General features: G+C 42.3%; 1 protein-coding gene across 23 annotated transcripts in view; it reads right to left on the bottom strand.

Moving 5' to 3' along the window:
• NRCAM (neuronal cell adhesion molecule) overlaps nt 1-19,104 on the bottom strand; it is a 76,310-nt gene that overhangs the window by 39,107 nt on the left and 18,099 nt on the right. For 13 of the 23 annotated variants that reach the window (XM_088018553.1, XM_088018547.1, XM_028094511.2 and 10 more), the window contains 9 exons: nt 17,932-18,116; nt 16,442-16,573; nt 11,996-12,139; nt 9,034-9,145; nt 7,596-7,762; nt 7,356-7,503; nt 5,392-5,516; nt 4,920-4,949; nt 3,195-3,296 (listed from right to left, as the gene is read on the bottom strand). In XM_088018553.1, coding sequence (XP_087874679.1) covers nt 3,195-3,296; nt 4,920-4,949; nt 5,392-5,516; nt 7,356-7,503; nt 7,596-7,762; nt 9,034-9,145; nt 11,996-12,139; nt 16,442-16,573; nt 17,932-18,116 — 1,145 coding nt within the window. The remainder of the gene's footprint in view (nt 1-3,194; nt 3,297-4,919; nt 4,950-5,391; nt 5,517-7,355; nt 7,504-7,595; nt 7,763-9,033; nt 9,146-11,995; nt 12,140-16,441; nt 16,574-17,931; nt 18,117-19,104) is intronic. The other 10 variants (XM_088018552.1, XM_088018555.1, XM_088018549.1 and 7 more) reach the window with 1 other exon arrangement.

Genomic DNA, 19,104 nt, shown 5'->3' with positions numbered 1-19,104 from the left:
AAACAACCTAAATGTTCAGCACCAGGGCACTGATCAAATAAATTATGGTGTATCCACACAGTGGAATATTCTGCAGCTGTAAAAACTGAAGGGGGCCACTCCGTATGCCACCGAAATGGAATGATTTCTGAACTACATTGTTAAGCGTAACCAAGTAGGATACAGAACAGTGTGGAACACTTGGGTAAGAGCACAAAGATGGGCTGTAACGTACACACACACCTATATGCTTGAATATACACGTATTGCCTTCTGGAGGATACACACTGGGGTCTTGGAGAAAGTGGGAGTTAGAGGTAGGAGGAAGACTTACTTTTTAGTGCATACCCTTTTGCATCTACTACAAATTTGTGGCATGTATATGGTTTACCCTCATAAAAAAATAGGTATTTAGATATTTACTAATTGCCTATAATGTGCCCATGTACGGTGATGTGAATTACAGATACAAAGACGAAGTAGAAATGCTCTGTGTTCCAGTGCTCTGAAGCTAAGTAGCTTGAGTTCGCCTTTCAATCTCCATTCACTGGCTGGTGATCTCCAGTCCCATAAACTGGTGACTTGCACATTTCTCTCGGCAGCCCCTGCCTCTCCCGTGAACTGCACGCTTGGGCAGCTCATTGACTCAACAACTCCATCTGCTTCTCTCTGACAGCATGACACACTGGTTACGGCCAGGAGTGATCCCGATCTTCCTCGCCGGCTGGCAGTGACAACTCAGCTCAAAACCTTGAAGCCCGTCTTAGATCCCCTCTTTGTTTCCTACTCTCCATAGTTTTGTTGGCTGTACCTTTAAAACATGCAAAATCTGACCACTGTTGAGCACCTCCATCCCTCTCAGCCCTAACCCAAGCCACTGTTCTCTCTCTCTCTCTCTCTCTCTCTCTCTCTCTCTCTCTCTCTCTCTCCTGTGAATCACTGCAAAACCTCCCAGCTCATGAGTTCCCAGATTTTCTCAGCTCATGGTGCACGCAGCAACTCAGTAATTTTCTTCATGGTTTCCTTAGGCCAAAAGAAATATCTAACACTTCCACGTAAGTGGTTAGGTCCACAGAACTTAATAAATTTTCATGCCTTCACAACTTAAAACCTATTCGGCACTGCACAGCTTCTCGAACCTTGTTAAGATACCACCTTCCTCATTCCCTGTTACACACTGATTTTCATGCAGTACTTGCTTTTTACCACAGCAAAGGCTTTGCAGGCACGGCATCATCACAATATGGTACCACAATATTGTAGGGGAACCGTAAGCTGCCTTGATCTCGTACTTCATGTGGCGTCTGACAGATGTGACTGTTTTTTAAACATCAAAATTTAAAAGTCAAAAACTTAAAACATATCCCGAGGCACCCTTGTTAGTTTGCTGAGGTTCTACAGGGTACTTCACAGAGAACTGTGGTCCTACCTGGTCTCCCTGCTTCCCCTCTTGTTCTTCTATAGACCATTTTCACTTTTTTTTTTAAAGATTTATTTATTTGGGCGAGAGAGAGAGAGAACACGTGCGTGCATGAGCGGGAGGGGCAGAGGGAGAAAGAATCTCAAGCAGACTCTGCACTCAGCACGGAGCCCGACACGGGGCTCAATCTCACCACCCTGAGATCATGACCTGAGCCGAAACCAAGAGTCTGATGCTCAACTGACTGCACCACCCAGGTGCCCCTAGACCGTTTTCAATAGAATAGCCAGAGTGATCCATTAATCACTCCTCTATTTAGTTCCCTCCAATGACTTCCAACCCTTACAATGGCCTAAAAGGCCTGCCCAGTTCACACTCTACCCCTTAGTTGCTGCTGGAGCTCATGAAGAGTGTGGCCTCATGTGCACACTGCAGCAGATCCTTGGGGAAGGGGCAGAAGGAGACTGCTGTCAACACCTCTTCTGAAGGAAGATCTAAGTAGTGTGTGTGTGTGTGTGTGTGTGTGTGTGTGTGTGTGTGTTCTACATATATATGCATATACAATGTGTATTGCATTTTACATATATACACACATATATAATGATATTAAATGTAACAGCATAAAATATTATTATTAATATTATTTTATTTGTGTCCTCAGCTAAAATATAAGCTCCATGTAGGTAGAAATTTTTGACTGTTTTGTTTTAGAACAATGCCTGGTACATTATAGGCACTCCATAAATATCTGTTGAATGAATGAGTGAATGAATGAAAGAGTAGAAATGCTTTGGAATCTAATGGTATCATTTAAATATAGGTACAAAGGGTCTCCACGCATCCTAACCAGCTAAATCTGGCTACTGTATTGAATTAACTGGAAGACTCAGCACGAATGATTAAGGGTTCTGAGCAAGGACCGAATACTCAGCTGAGAGAAGAACACCTCGAAATAACACAAGATGGAGAGGAAGTTTTTGCTGAATTTCATCGGAAATACTCTGCTTTATCAGTGGGTGCAAGAAATCAACACACACATCACTTCAGAGTAATCTGAGGTACTTGTCAGAAAGGAATTTAGCTTTCCTGCAGCATATGCCTGAAGGTCATAATATATTACAGGCTTGTGATACTCTCTCAAGTATCTTTTCAGTTGTCAAATGTCTAAGCACCTCTAGAGTCTGATTTTACGAAGCTCTTCCAGTATCCTTACAATGGGGTCCCTCCCCTGACTTTGCCCCCTAGGCTAATGTCCTGATGGCGAGAAGCAGACACTATGGAATGTGCCTCTTTTTGCAGGGGCTGAGGGGAGGAAAGAGGCCCACACTGGAAGGTAATAGACCTACTGTCCACACCCAGCTCTGTGACCAACTGTGGGTCTGCAAAATCACTTTACTCACCAAATCTCAGTTTCCTAACACACACACTGGCAGACCAGTGCCTGGTCCTCCTGTGTTTTCCTCCCGCATTAATGCGCAAAATGAATAGCTTACAAGGCATCATCCTACTATGGGGGAGATTTAAGGTGATTCTGACAGATCGCATACACAAAAGGAAAGTGTATTTGCTTAGTTCACATCTTTGGCAACTAAGTGGTGTCCTATCCCAGAGGCAGTAAGCAGGAATAACTCAGTCTCCGAAGAGAGGAGAGTGATAGATCAACGTTTTTGTTGTATTAGTAATGAAACAGAGAATGCCAGCAAATATCTCTGTAAGGAATTTCAATTGCATGTGATAAAGTGCTTGGGAAATGGTGGTGAAATGTATCGGTGACAAAGACAAGGCTATGACATACTTGTAATAGGGCTGTTGTTGTCATTGCCTGGCGTCCATGACAGCTGAACACTTTTGTCGAGTTGATCCGTCAATTCTAAATCAAAGGGAGGATTTGGGACATCTGTAGACCGAACACACATACCACCGTTACCCATCCATTCTTATGAGGTTCTCCTTTACCCGTGATACTATTCATGGGGGGTGGGGGTGGGATGGAGTTGGGGGTGGTGTGGGGGGTGGGGGGCATCTTAAAGAAATAGCACACTTAATGGTTAATGAGCATGCGTCTGAAATGAAATGGGAGCCACTGAGGTTGCTGGGAACACACAAGCACACCCAAGACCTTCTCCAAGCAAGGAGGAGGTCTTGCTTGCTCCTTTTCTTGCTTGCTTCCGCTTGCTCCCTTTTCAAATGAAACCAAATCACTGGTGACCAAAACCAGTGAGGTGGGCATACATGGTTCACCAGCACTCTCAATGTGTCTTCTCATAGACATGAAGAGCACAAACAGAAAAAATAATATTGAAGCTTAATTTCTAATAAATGGGAGACAGAACAGCAAACGCTAAAAGACCAATACAGGCAAATATAATGTACTGCTTAAGAAGACCTCAATGTTCTTTCTGAAACATGTGAAATTATAGATTTTGGAGCTCCTGGAGAATATTTATATTTTTAGGGGAATTCTAAGATTGATGCTATATAAGTAGCTCTCAGCATGCATACCTCATGCAGATGCTCAGTACAATAGTCAGGCGGGCCCATGGGGACACGGTGTGTTTATTCCCAGAGGACACTAGGGTACAGACACCTGTGGGGACAAAGGTGTCCCGGAAGCATGGTCTGCCTCTTCTAATGGTACGTCTGACATCCAGAGAGTTAACGTTTCCCTCTGGGCTTTTCCTGACCTTGCTCTTGGGAGTGATTGTGGCTCTTGGGGAACCAGAAGCCATATAAAAATATGGGCACTTCTTTCCTATCAGTAAAGAAACAGTAAACATCTACCAAGGGCAGTTCTTCTATAGCTTAACTACTGACACTATGTAAAATCCAGCTGAGTGTATGCCATAAAATTAATTTTTGTATTTATAGGCTGAATAAAGATGAAGTTTCTTTAATCAAAAAGAGTTCTGGAAATAATTTCTGATTTATTTTCCAGACTCAGAAAAGTCACACAACCTGGAAGTGCCCTCCTTTTGGTCTTTCTTTAGTGATTTATGTTTTTTAACGCAATGAGTTGTTTTTCTCTAATACAAAGGTCAAATGTTCTAAACATTCACTGCTTTCCTATGTAAATTTCTGGAAAAAAAAAACACGTCCACGTTTCCAAAACAACTTTTAATAGCCTGAAATAAAAACCTGATTTGTGGAATGATCTTTGAGATAGTTTTTTTTTTCATTCTGGAAACAGTGGAGGACAGCTTTTGAAAAAGCATGATGCTATTTTACAAGGCAATTATACCAAAGAGGGACTTTTATCAAATGAAATGACTTTATAATAACACATGAAATATTTGGCAATGAGTGGTACTACACTCAGTGAAACATTCCAGAGCTATAATGAAGAAAATGATTTATGGCAGTAAATAAGCAACAGAACAGAACGCTGGACAGAGCCCTTGTCCTTAAAGCAACACAATCAATGATGTGGTAGAGAAAAGAGAGGACTTATTATTATTATTATTATTTGCACATGTGAACTTGTTTGACAGAAAATAGAGAAAGAAGACTCATATTAGTTTACCGTAAATAGGAGCTGGAGTTGGAGTAGGAGCTAGAAAGGACATTAATATAAAGGATTTTAATCAAAATTAGTCATGGAAAGATATAAAATAGCACAAGAAGACAAAGACTGACCATGATTAAGATCTAAAACCGAGCTGTACGCGAGCTGTGGGACACGGCATTGATAAACATGCAGTAACAACGTGGGGGGCAGGACACCTTCAATCTTAAATCAAAGTACATTATTTCTCCCGATTTTCTTATACAAAAATCACTAATACACACAACCATCATTTTATTCCAGCGCTGCTACAGTAGTATATTTATACTGATATTACTGCCTCAAAGGCGTCTCTCAAAGAAGAAAAGTGTAGGTATTTAATTCCCCTACAAAACTGTAAAACTGTAACAAGCAAACATTTACTCTGGACAGTTTTCCTTCCGACCTAACACAAGGCAGCATGCAGCGCTGGGTGTGTTCTAGTTCTTACCAACAACGCTCAGCACAGCACTGGCAGAAACGTTGTCCAGAGTTGTGTTGGCCACACACGTGTAGGTCCCACCATCGTCATCCCTTACATCAGCCACCACCAAATGGTCTTTGTCCACAGTGAACCTGTGAAGAAAACAGGTTCAGAGCAGCTGAAACGGACACCCGACCATACATGATGGATGCTTGCTTTACTGGCATGAAAGAAACTCTGTGAATTTGAAACAAAGAGAGAGAGAGAGGACAAACATTTGCAGCTCGTTAGAGCAGAAATCCAAAAAATATGTCTCACTTTGATCATGACAAAAGCCGGAAGACAATTAGAATGGACTAGAAGCTTGGGTTAGAAGGGATGTCAAGTCATTTCAAGCACACCCCTGGAAGGTTAGGTGCTTCCCTGAAGACCAGGGGGGCACCCAGAGGTGGTGGGGGCAGCTGCAGTCACCCTTACGAGCAGGCTCTCTTGTGGCTTCGGCTGCTAAGGAACATTTGAACACCACTCATTCAGCTCCATTTCTAACAAAGTGTGTATTTTAAAATAATTTATCATTGACTGCAGAAATTTTGTGCCATTTTTGCCACCTGCATGAACTCTCATGGGAGTAAGTAAATGCAAAGAATAGTATCAACTTTATCATAAGGGGACAGGATGACTTAGATCAGCGAGCGCCACGGAGAGTTCTCTAGAGGTTACTAGCTGGCATGAGAAATTACTCAGTAGGTCAAAAATCCATGTAAATAGGATTCATGCATGATTTTAAGAGGATGCATAAATCATTCACTGTCTTTGCAGGGAATTTCCAAGTTAAAGTTTTAGCCACCTTCACTCGATGGTCATTTCTTTCTATTTCCTTCTCACCTTTACCAACTCAGATTCCACAAATAAAACTGGCCAGGTGCGGGGGCAAGTGGGTGGCTCAGTCAGTTAAGCGTCTGCCTTCAGCTCAGGTCATGATCCCAGCGTCCTGGGATCGAGCCCCACACCCCACATCCGGCTCCCTGCTCCGCGGGGAGCCTGCTTTTTCCACTCCCTCTTCTCCCTGCTTGTGCTCTCTCATGCTGTCTCTCAAATAAATAAATAAAATCTTTAAAAAAAAAAAACAAAATAAAAACCTGGCCAGCTGGAAGCATAAAATTAGATGGAAATCCTGAGTATAGAGGAGAAGGTCACATAGTTTTGTGTGTGTGTGTGTGTGTGTGTGTGTGTGTGTGTGTGTGTGTGTGTGTGTGTTTAGGGGCAGTTAAGCAACACGCACTGCTTAGGCACAGTTGCAAGCAAACAACAGAGAGCATTTCCACCAGCACACGGCATTTCTTCCACTAGGGGGGCAATGTTTGTAGCCTCTGTGACAGTTAAAATTCACTAGGTCAGCTCTATACCTATTCATTCAAATTGAGGCTTCACCCAGAAAATGGGTATGACTTTTCCTCCATTCTAAGCTCAAGGACTGCAACGTGTTTAGGCTATTTTAAATAGTTTACCTGTTTCTTTCCCCCTTCTCTTTCTACTGGCCAAAGTGAAATCAAAAGAAAATTCCCTATCCGAATGAAAACTGGTGTCCTTTAAAATAACGACAAGGATTTAGGTGCACTCTGCTGATTAAAGCAATCACATTTCTGCTTATTTGTAGAATGGTAATGAAAACATCATCTGTCGAGACGTCACTGTACAAGGTAGAAAACAATGGAAGTCATCCAAGGCCTGAAAGGTTTTTCCCATCCTGAATTACACAGGAGACCAGAACACAAAGACAGACAAACATTCTCAGGGTCTGATTTCAATAACTCGATACCTTTTTAGGTCCCCACATTTTGCAGCAGGGAGAAAATGCACTTTTTTTTTTGGAGAGACCAGATCTCAGAAACTTTAAAAACACCACTGGTAAGTCACTCTACGATAAACCTTTAGTTCAGAGAAGCTCAAAGAGGCAGGGAGGAGAAAGGAAAGAAATGGTCTTCAAATACCTTCCGTCATTGGGCAGCTCACCGTTGTCCTTCAGCCACGTGACGGTGGGGATTAAGGTGTGATCATGTTTCACTTTGCATTCGAAGGACACCGTGCCCCCTCTTTGCATGACTGCATATTCGGGCTGTTTAATGATCCTCGTTGCATCTGAAATTTAGCTATTGTTATCCATTGCCAAAGCTGAAGAATTTGCTCAAAGTCACATAATACCTGAAAAAACTTCATCACCTCCGCCTTACCTTTGATTTCTAAGTGAACTTCATTCTTTGCCATTCCTAATTTATTCCTTGCAACACATGTATAAGTTCCCGTACTGTCCTTTTGGGCCACAGGAATTTCCAAAGTGCCATTTTCATGCAAAACATAAATATCTTCACGAAGGGCACTACCTTTAGCTCCCTTGAACCTTCATTACAGAAATTATCACAATGGGAATAAAAAAAATCATAATTTGAAGTCAGACATAAAATGCCACATTCGAGGTCAGCACATGATGATGTGCATCATTGTATCAAGTTCAGAGACATTTGGAATCTGCAAAAGATGTCTCGGATTGCATGCCTGTAAGTCAGTGGGGTCCATGGAAGGCAGGATGTAAAAGTGGAAAATTTCATGAGAAGTGGTGCTTGAAGCATCAGGATAACAATACGAAATACTTCAATTGTAATTTTCTGTATCAGATTCATATTTAATACACACATGATTACCCATTCTATCTCCACATGGGTAATAAAACAGGCAACATGATGACAGATCTTTTTGGCCTTTTTCTCCCTCCTGGGACATATTCGTAAGTCCATCTGCAGGCTACAATTCTAAAGCCAACTTGAGTAGAAGATACTTGATTTGAATTCTAAAGAAATTTTTTATTTGTATGAATAGGAAAATACTCAGGGAAGAAAAGCAAGAAAGCCTGTATGCAAAGTATATGTCTGTTCAGCTTCCTGATTACTGTCAGACAAAACTGGCAAGGCAAAGTCACCCTAAGCTAAAACAACCTAAGCAACCTAAGAGACCTCACCAGGATGCCGTCTGCCCAAGCACCGTGCTTCTCCTCTCTGCGGCTACAGTGGAGACCTGGGGAGACTGTCCTTAATCCTATACCTGGCTTTGCCCTCACATCGGCCGAGGGAGCCCGGCTCTGTGTCTGGTCCCTGATGGACGATCGGGAAACGAATGTTTTAATTTTCTTTCACTCCTTCCTTCTGAGCTGCTGCCCATCCTTGCCTTGAGCCTCCCAGCTCAGGCTAAAGTAAGCAGGCAAATCAGTCCTGAGTGGCATGTGGGGGAGCAAATGCTGGTTTGGAGCTTATAGAACCTCTCCCCGACCCCAGAGGATCCTTTATTAGCAAGGAGGGTACCCCCAACAGTCTCCACGCACCATTCCTTGCAAAGTCCCAGGTGGTGCTCATGGCATTGTAACATATTACTATACCTTAAATTTTCAACAAACCTACTTCCCTACACCTCTGTGCCTGACAAAGTGTGCTGCTGAATAGATTATACATGTGGAAGTATTTAGCACCGAGCAAGTAGTTAATACATCTTTACGAATGAATTTAATAATAGTATGATGGAGTCAGTCCTGTCCTCTGAATAAATAAAAACCCAACACCCAGAGAAATTTGAAGGCTTTAGCAAACATAAATATTAAAGGCAAACAGAGCCATTACTTACCACTCAATGGTCGGCAGGGGAGAGCCAAAGAAGGCACAATCCAGTAGAGCAGGCCTGTCTGCAATGACCTGATAGAGTGTATTTGCAGATGTAAGGATTCGTGGTGGCTCAGCTAAAAAAATTTAAAAAGGTAAAGTAAATATTAAATAAAACAAACATTTAGGCCCACCATGTATTTTACTGCATTTGAAGGCTGTTCAAGTTTACAGTAAAGCATAACCACTATGTCTCTCCCCTTATGTTCTCTATCAGGTACGACACCACCAGCATCTCAAGGTGGAGAAATACAAGTTTTCTCCTTCTGCCTCATACCCCACATTTCATCTTGCCCAGGCACGGTATTTTAGTGTTTTATTTTATTTTATTTATTTTATTTTATTTTTTTTAAAGATTTTATTTATTTATTCATGAGAGACAGAGAGAGAGAGAGAGGCAGAGGGAGAAGCAGGCTCCCAAGGAGCAGGGAGCCCGATGCGGGACTCGATCCCAGCACACTGGGATCATGACCTGAGCCGAAGGCAGACGCTTAACCATCTGAGCCACCCAGGCGCCCTAGTGTTTTATTTATCTAGATGTCCTACCACCCTGTGAGTCCCTTGCAGGCAGGGAATGGGACTTTTATTGTTTTCTTCCCAGAAACGAGGTCAGGTATCTGGCACAAAAATAATGGCTGAGTACATCTTTGTTAAGTGATTGGCCCATGCTAACCTTGGGGTTATGAGGGGGCTGGGGGTGGGGTAGGAGGGGTGACAGGGACACAGTGGCAGAAAAGCTCAGAGTGTGGACACCTGAAACAGAACCAGAAACTGGCTCCCAAACACCCACCAACACTTCACGTGTGCTCAGCTCTGCGTGTGAGTCACTGGCCTCCATTTCAAGCATGAAGGAAACATACCAAGGACTGGTTGGCTTCCTGACTTTAATTTCATTTGAAAGGGAGGATACTACACTTATTGAGTTGAAATATAATTCCCTGGAGCCATGAAGACAAGTCTCACATACAATTTTAATAAATTTGATGTTTTCGGTAGTTTTGTCCAATATGAGAAATGGAATATTCACATAAACCAACCATTTCATGCAGAGGACCTGAATAAACATTTCTCCAAAGAAGACATATAGATGACCAAGAGACACATGAAAGGGTGCTCAACATCACTCATCATCGGGGAAACGCAAATCAAAACCACATTGAGATATCACTCATGCCTTAGAATGGCTAAAATCAAGAAGACAAGAAACAACAGGTGTTGGCGAGGATGTAGAGAAAAAGGAACCCTCATGCCCTGTTGGTGGGAATGTAAATTGGTACAGCCACTGCGGAAAACAGTATGGAGTTTCCTCAAAAAATTAAAAATAGAAATATCATATGATCCAATAATTCCACTATTGGGTATTTACCCAGGGAAACAAAAACACTAACTCAAAGAGACATATACACCCCTGTGTTTATTGCGGCATTGTTTACAATAGCCAAGATATGGAAGTAACCTAAGTGTCCCTCAATAAACAAATGAACAAGGAAAATGTGGCATGCGGGCATGCGTGCGTGCATGCGTGTGTGTGTGTGTGTGTGTGTGTATGGGATATTACACAGCCATAAAAAGGATGAGACTGAGCCATTTCAGATAACATGGATGAACATAGATAGTATTATGACAAGTGAAATTAGTCAGACGAGAAAGACAAAACCCATGATTCCACTCATATCCGATAAGTGGAATCTAAAAAAAAAAAAAAAGAATAAACAAACAAAAGCAGGATTGGAACTATAAATAATGATGGTTGCCAGAGGGGAAGGGTCCAGAGTTGGGCAAAATTGGGGAGGGTATGTGCTATGGTGAGCGCTGTGAATTGTGTAAGACTGTTGAATCACAGATCTGTACCTCTGAAACAAATAATGCAATATATGTTAAGAAAAAAAAAAGAAGATAGCAGGAGGGGAAGAATGAGGGGGGGAAGCTGGAGGGGGAGACGAACCATGAGAGACTATGGACTCTGAGAAACAAACTGGGGTTCTAGAGGGGAGGGGGGTGGGGGGATGTGTTAGCCCGGTGATGGGTATTAAGGAGGGCACGTTCTGCATGGAGCACTGGGTGTTATACGCAAACAGTGAATCATGGAACACTACATCCAAAACTAATGACGTAATGTATGGTGATTAACATAGTAAAATTAAAAAAAAGAATAAAAAAAATAAAAAAAATATTAAAAAAAAATGGGTGAAGGGGAGCAGGAAAGACCGGCCTCCAGTTATGGAATGGCTAAGTCCCGGGAATAAAAGCAGAGCATCAGGAATGCAGTCAATGATACTGTAATCGTGTTGTATCAGGACAGACGGCAACTACACTTGCTGTGAATATAAGCATCATGTGTACACTTGTCAGATCACTAAGTTGTACACCCAAAACTAGTGTAACATGGTATGTCAACTACACTCAAAAAACCAAAACAAAACACCAAACATTTCAGAAGATGTTTGAGTCTACCATAGTGTTCTAAACATATTATTAAGGATTAATAAATAAACGTACATCTGTGACGAGGATAAAGGTCGAACATTAACGACTGGTGATTTATTTTTTCAAAAATCAGAATGAGATTGTTGTTGAACTTACCAGTTTCTAGAGATGGAGTGGCAGTAACATTCAGTTACCAATAGCAGATTAATGCTATTTTCCTTTTGAGGGTTTGACACTTAGCCTAACCATCTGTGGATGGAGCAGTCTATTTGATTACATCTACAGTAAACAATTTGCCACAAAGATTGCATTACAAAAGAACACAAAGGCCAGAGTACCATACCCTTTAGGGAAGATCTGTATCTTACCCACCTTCATACAACCCATGCAGCTCCAAGTCCTCTGTGCATCGCACACAGTAGACACTCGCTCTACTTTTGCTGAGAACAACAGCGGTCATTAACTGAACTGGCCATGTCTTTAATAAAGGGAGAGCTTACCCAGCACATTTACAAATGCGTTTGCCAGTAAATATCCATATTTGTTAGAGGCATTGCACTGATACACCGCACTTGATCTTTCTTGAACATTTGAAAAAATAATGGTATCGCCATCTATTTTTCTGCTGGGGTCATCCGCAGCAACTGTTTGGGTGTAAAAATATAAAGCATCTGTTTATTCTTCTCTGCTTAGAAGATGTAAAGTGTGAGGACTACACTCTAGTAAGTAGAACAGAAATACATGCCGATTGAGGTATATGTAGTGAGGAGGAGAAATCATAATTTTCCCTCCTCTGACTTTGGTTATCACTTATCAGCACATTATACTCGATATTCATTCAGTCCTAAGTTGATTGATTCTGTAAAACTGAACATTATTTCGAGAGATCCAGGGGAAAAAGCACAAGGTAGGTGAAAACAGAAATACACATTTGGGAAAGCATTGCCTTGTTCACAAAGAAACCATGGTTCTTCATGAGGAGGCAAATTAATTCTCGAGAGGAGACAGCAAACACTAGTCAAAAATAAAACCTTCTAGCTCTACCAAACCTGTGTCCTTGACGAGCCTCTCGTCGAAATAAACAAATAAGAACGTAAAGACATATACAGGGCCAATCATCAAATATGAAAATATTTTCCTGTATCAGAAATTCCTGAGACTGAGGCAGAAACAAATCATGTGAAATTATGTGTTTTTCAGCTAAATCTCTCAAGTACATTAAAAAAAAAAAAAAAAAAAGTCAGGACCAGGACTGATCCTTACCGAAGTGGAGTGAAACAGGGCATGTAACATAATATGTAGGAATTTAGTCCAGGTCATGCCCAGCAGTGTGGAAGTGCTGTGTTCCTGGAGATAAATTCCCGTCTGTGAGTGCTAAACCTCAGGCTGTGACCTTACATTGCTTTAAAAGCACACTCAAAGGGGCAAGAGGCATCTGCCTCAGCATGAGGATCAAAATCAACACTCCGTAATAGCACCTTTTCCCTGAAATCTCCTCTTGCAACTTGACCCACTTAAGAAGGCTTTGCTTCCATTCCAAACACTGTACTTTTCTCTTTGATGACAGGAAAGGGAGGTACATCTAAGACATAGTTATCACTGCATTTAGATGCCTTTATCCCTTGCAAATCTCGAATATTTGGTTCACCTATGGCTTATTAACTCACTTTAATACAGGTCAACCAAGCTGCAGTCATTCAGCCTTGTCGTTGTAGTCACGTACCCACTCACACTGTATTTGTTTTCTATGGCTGCTGTAACAAGTTACAAAATTAGTGGCTTAAAACCACATAAATTTACCATCCGACAGTTCTCTATGTGGTTGTTCAACACTCTGACCGCAATCAATAGCTAATTTATAACGACACTTTAGATACTCCAGTTAGTTCGCCTAGTGGTAGGGGTATGCCAGGATCCTTCGGGTCAGCTTCTTAGCTCATCTCTGCTGTTTAGGACTCTAAACATTTCAAAATGCCTTAAGAAACATGTTCTTCCAACCAGAAGACAAATACAAGTTCTGATTCCTTTAATAGGGCAAAGATTACATCAGTACGTGACAGCAGAGGACAGAGATGTCACACTGGTCTGGGAAGTGAACTATAGCTGCGGCAGATAGCCAGGTACCCCAAGAATGCAGTATTCCCGGGGGCCACCTACATTCCTGTCCCAGACCCCAAGTCTATTATTCCTGAGGCCTTTCTGACTCACCCGCTCTCAGCAGCTGCCCCCCTCAAGGTTTCTACAGCTTCTTAAGGGAAGGTGTGGTGGCCACCACAGCTGGTGGTCCCAGCTAACTTCTGGGGTCTACACGAGGCCCCCTTGAAGGTTAGGAACCCTCGCCATGCCAATTCCATCCACCAAGTCCTGAGGCGACTGTGCCATCCCTCGTCCAGCCTGCCTCTCTGCTGTCCCCCACTGCTCCATCTCTGCAGGCATCTGTGGGGTGCACAGCTCAACAAGCTGCAGAGGAGAAACAAGCCCATCTCCCATGTCTAGAGTGGCCCCCAAACTTCAAAGGTAATTCAATTTCGGGGTCTCCAGATCACAGGCTAATTATCAAACAAGATGGAAAGGGGAGAGGTGCAACGCTCTTTAAACTTCTACCGATTTTTTGACCGTTTTCTTCCACATTTACTCCTTATGTTGGAGCAGGGGAGGTCAACACGAGGGGAGACAGGTAGGGTTCACTTTGAACTCAGCTAGTCAAGGCTCAGCAGAGTCTGTAGATAGATCAGCTGCCGGGGGTAGGGGCAGAGAACAGGGTGGTCCTTTAGGACCACTGTGCAGAGAGCTACGAGGGTCCCCACCAGCTGCCGCAAGCCCATTGCCTGTTAGTGATGAGATCCCGCACATGAACCTGTGCACTCTGAGCCTGGCCACCGGATGTGGAGGAAGCCACCATTCACAGACGCTTCATATCACCTTGGTATATGAACGAATTTGGAACCCGATTTGGAAGATTTTGTTCCAACTTTCTGCTCGGGACCTAATCAGATGATTTGGGATTACAGTAGAAGGGCCTAACTTGTATCCCAGGACCGCTGTCCTGTGCCTCCGCTCTCGCCAGGCAGGCCCTTCTGGGTTGATCCTGCACCCAGATATTTCACTTAAAGGGGAGTGTCTATGAGTGCCTTTCAAAGCTCTTAATTTAACTGGAGCCACAAGGCTCCCTGAGAGGCACCACCTTGTCAGTCCCACAGAGGCCAGATCTCAAGTGTGTGGTTAATCCTCCCTAAAGGGCACAGACCCTCCAAAGCTGCAAACCGTGCTGCCGCAGCGCTGAGCACACTCCAGCCTTTCCTGCCATTTTGTACGCGTTCCCAGGAAAATCAGAGAGTGCACCATAAAACTTCTTCTTTAGGTCTGGGCCGTATTCCTCTTTTCTGATTCCACTCATGGCCACAGCTTCCCAATGCACAACCAGAAAATACTCTCTGCACTTCTTCCTGATCCCAATCATGGTTAAAATTGTGAGCAGAAATACCCAAGCCCCATTTGCTGGCCTCTGTGGAATCTGTATTCTCCCAGGAACATAATTTCCTTTTACAGTAAACACAGATTGTCTGTTTTAGAGTATCTGGTAACTATTGCGTAGTGTGACACAAATTCCTAATAAAATTCATGGAATCGGAAGCTCTTCCTTGGTTTAGACCTGCCATTGTAAGACCTGGATGGTGAGCCGCAGGGAATGAGCCACGGAAATCTGCCAGCATTTCTCAGATCCATCCTAGGGTGAAGACTATTTCAGAAAAGCCAGTTTAATGGGCCTTTTAGTTATGTAGAAGTAGAACCAATTTCTGTCTCTGGCTTGGAGGCAATGAAGAGCGAAGCTGCTCTACTTCATAAGCCTGAACGTTGTCTTTATTGTGAGTCAAGAATATCTTTGCTGATTATTATGTTATTGGCTGGAGGGTGAGCCTGAGTCTAGGTTTTAAACGAAAGCCAACTTTCTCTCTCTCTCTGGGTCTGGGTGTGAACTCCAAGAAGGGGAACATGTGCAGAGATTCTCCTTCAAGCAGCCGCTGGTGGTGGCTGAGGCCAGGACAAAAGGACAGTCGGTGGGCTCTCCCTCTTAGGAATCTGGGGGCAGGGAGGGGCAATATCCGATATTAGGTTTGTTTTGTTTTGCCATCATCCTCAAGCCTTCCATTATCCTCAAGCCTTCCCCCAGGTTTTGTAAAGCTGGTGTCTGCTGTGATTTAGAAGATTAATGGACGGGCCTGTGGCCACACTTTGGGGGACCGTTCTGGGCAGCATGGCAGCAGGCTGGAGAAGCTGGTTGAGAGAGCGAGAGCCACGAGTGGTCCAGGGAAGATGGCTGAAGAGGTGGCCCACAGGAGCTGGGCCTGTGTCAGTACTGCTCCAGGTGAGCTCGGCATACCTGGGGAGGGAAGACTAATCAAAGACCGAGGGTCCTGCATGTAGTCATGGTCAGAGGATATGTTCTTCTGTGGGCATTAAATGGGACAGTGACCTCTGAAGACCAGAGAACTGGGGAACATCTGGGCTGTGCTTAGGAATGAAAACTCTTTAAATGACCACAGCTGTGTCTCTTATTCTCGTCACAGCCTCCCCTCCATGTCTCCTCGGACTCCTGTGCTGTCTCCACAAAACACTCGACATTCGGAACAGAGATGATCATCTGAACTCTGCGGGAATGTTTCTTTCTGACCCTGTCATTCTTCCTAGGATCCATGTAAAAAAACAGGAAATACTGCCAAGTCCTAATCAACACATACCGTCATGTTAAGGGCACAAAGTATTCCGTCATAAAGAATATCTAAAGGTAATAAAATAAACATCCAAAGGTAATTTGGTGCCTCTTTTTAAATTACCCATGGCTTCCTTCCTCACCACCAGTGATTTCACCCCAACCTGTTCCCTGTTGAGATGTAGCTACGCTCTGAAAATGGACTGCAACCGCAGAGCCTGTCAAGGCAACTTACTTTCTACTGGGACTCCATTCGATAACCAGCTAATTTTGGGCTTGGGGTTGCCATTAGCTCCGCACATCAGCCTCCCGTCCTCTCCTGGGGACAGCACGAGGTTTTGAGGTGCCATGATCCAGTATGGAGCCGCTTTGTGAATGAAAGGAAAAAAACCCACAAACATTTGAATCATACAAGTATTCTAGCAAATCTAGTATGCTGAACTATTTTAATAATAAAAATATTTGCAAAACATTTGTTAGCTTCCTTTTTTAAGAGTAAATAAATTTATAAGTGATGCCTCAAAGAACACTTCAGATTTTCAAAAGAATGTTTCAAGAGATTCACAGACAACTATGTATTATTTCTAGAACCTTTTGATACAAAGGCCATCTCGCTTTACATTAAATTAATCAGACATTAGAAAGGTAACAGATTTTGCTAAGGTTGTAGAGATTTACAGGTACAGGTAGGGCTAAGAAACATGAATTTAGATTCTGAGCCCTGCAGAATACACATAATTATAAACCTGGGAAGGAAGTTAAAAAACTTCGCATTTTTGAGAAGTTGCAAAGTTAGGATACAGAACTCCCATGAGCCCTTCACCCAGCTTTCTCTAATGTTCCCTTACATAACAATGATACAGTCATCAACACAAGAAATTAACACTCGTACAATACCATTAGCTAAACTACATCTTCTACTAATGGCTTCTCTCTGTCCCAGGACCCTCTCCTGGATACTACTACATCGTCTTTACTTGTCTTGTCACCTTACTAGTTTCCTCCAATCTGACAGTTTCTTGGTCTTTCCTTGTCTTTCGTGACCTTGATACTTTTAAAGAGTACTGATCGGTTATTTCATAGAATGTCTTTCAACTTGGGTTTGTCTGGTGTTTTTTCATGATTAGACTGAGGTTTTGGGTAATGGATCCCTCTTACTGCATCATTTTAGGGGGTCCATGATACCAACATGACTTATTACTGTTTATGCTAACCTTGAGCACATGGTTTAGGTGATATAGGCCAGGTTTCTCTGTAAAGTTGCTATTTACCTGCTTTCCATAATCTATTCATTAGAAGTGAGTCACTAAGTCCAGCCCACACTCAAGGGTAGGGAAATTCAGCTTCATCTCCTTCCCAGAGGAAAGGTGAAGAATTTGTGAAAATATGTTAAACCTGCTTCCATAATTAATTTTTGGGGTGTGTGTGTGACAAGAAATACTTTGAGGCCAAGGGGATCCCCCGTTTCTCCTTGAAGTGATTTCTGGTTTCCCTCCTTCTTTCTACAGTTATTAATTGGAATTCTTCTATGAGGAAGGTTTGAGAAAGAGAATTTTTGACCTGATTTAGATGCACTCTAAAGAGCAAGGAGAAAAGAAGGTGTCAGGAATGTTGATATGAATTTACATTTATTATTAATTGAAGAATCAGATCAAAGGTGTATGTAATTGAAGATTTATGACTTCTCATGAAGGCAAGAGCCATGCATTTGAAACAATTGTATACCTTTAACTGTGACAGAAATGGTATGATGGATAGCTCCCAGTGGGTTTTTGGCTATACACTGGTAATTTCCAGAGTCTGCTTCTGAAACCTGAATGATCTGTAGAGTTTTCTTGAAGTTCCTATAAAATGTCCGGTTGATGGGCAGTGTTCCATCTTCTTTTATCCAGTAAATAATTGGGGTAGGCCTGATAAGATAAATAAATGATATTATTAAAAAAGGTTCACCTCACTGCTTTTGAGGGTGAATCTTCACGCAAGTTGATAACAACTTCTTTGTTTAAAGATCATGAGGACTAGAAAGACGTTGTAACTAGCATCACACTTTTATAAATAATGCTTAAGCCCTGTATCGAATTCTGTGAGCTAGCACCCTCATGAAAGCAGCATCGTGGTAATGCATGGCACTCCATGACCTTTGACTTCCCTGATGTAATGAGCAGGCTAGCCTAGTGACTTCGCTGAAGGGGCCTCATTATTTTATTCTTTTCAAAGTTCTGATCACTGAGACACTCTTCGAAAATTTTATGAAGGAATACGTTACTCCAAAGGCTTACTATGAAATTAATGATACTGAGTTTTTTTTATCAGCTAGAGTTAAAAATGCAGAGAAAGAGCTGATATATACATATATATATATATTTGTGCCCATGAACTTTTGCACACATTTCCCTATCAAATGGAAGAATTTTGATCTAGTGACTTTAGAAGATTTTTATGAAGGTAAAATAAAAATCCACAGGACACAAACATTTACTAAGCACTGCACTAAGGACCAAGCACTGAGTTGTGTGTTGGGAAGATAAAGATCAAAAAAAAAGGCCTAGGGACCTCAGGAAGATCAAAATATTTGTCCTTAGAAATGCAAGTGGGATTAATTTGTTGACTGTAGAATTGCTTCTGGTTTGTGTAGCTGAATAGAAATAACTGAACATATTTCTTTGATGAAATAGCTTCTAAAATAAAACCTGCTGTGAATACAAAAAGAGGTAGAAAATGTAAAATCATTTTAAATAGTGGAAGATATGAGACCCATGTGGTATCTGATAGCATATTCCGGTGTTTTTTTTTAGTCAGATAATCTGCACCTCACATGATCTGAAGGTGAATGGATCATGGGGATAGAAGCATGAGGTCAAACTAAGTCATGGATTGTTCTGGAAGCCTGCTTAGTAC

Source organism: Eumetopias jubatus, unplaced genomic scaffold (assembly GCF_037043125.1).
Source record: "Eumetopias jubatus isolate StellerSeaLion01/CBP00866 unplaced genomic scaffold, mEumJub1_p1.0 scaffold_14, whole genome shotgun sequence".
NCBI lineage: Eukaryota > Metazoa > Chordata > Mammalia > Carnivora > Otariidae > Eumetopias > Eumetopias jubatus.
The sequence above is the reverse complement of the archived record's forward strand: the minus strand, read 5'-3'. Positions and strand labels throughout refer to the sequence as shown.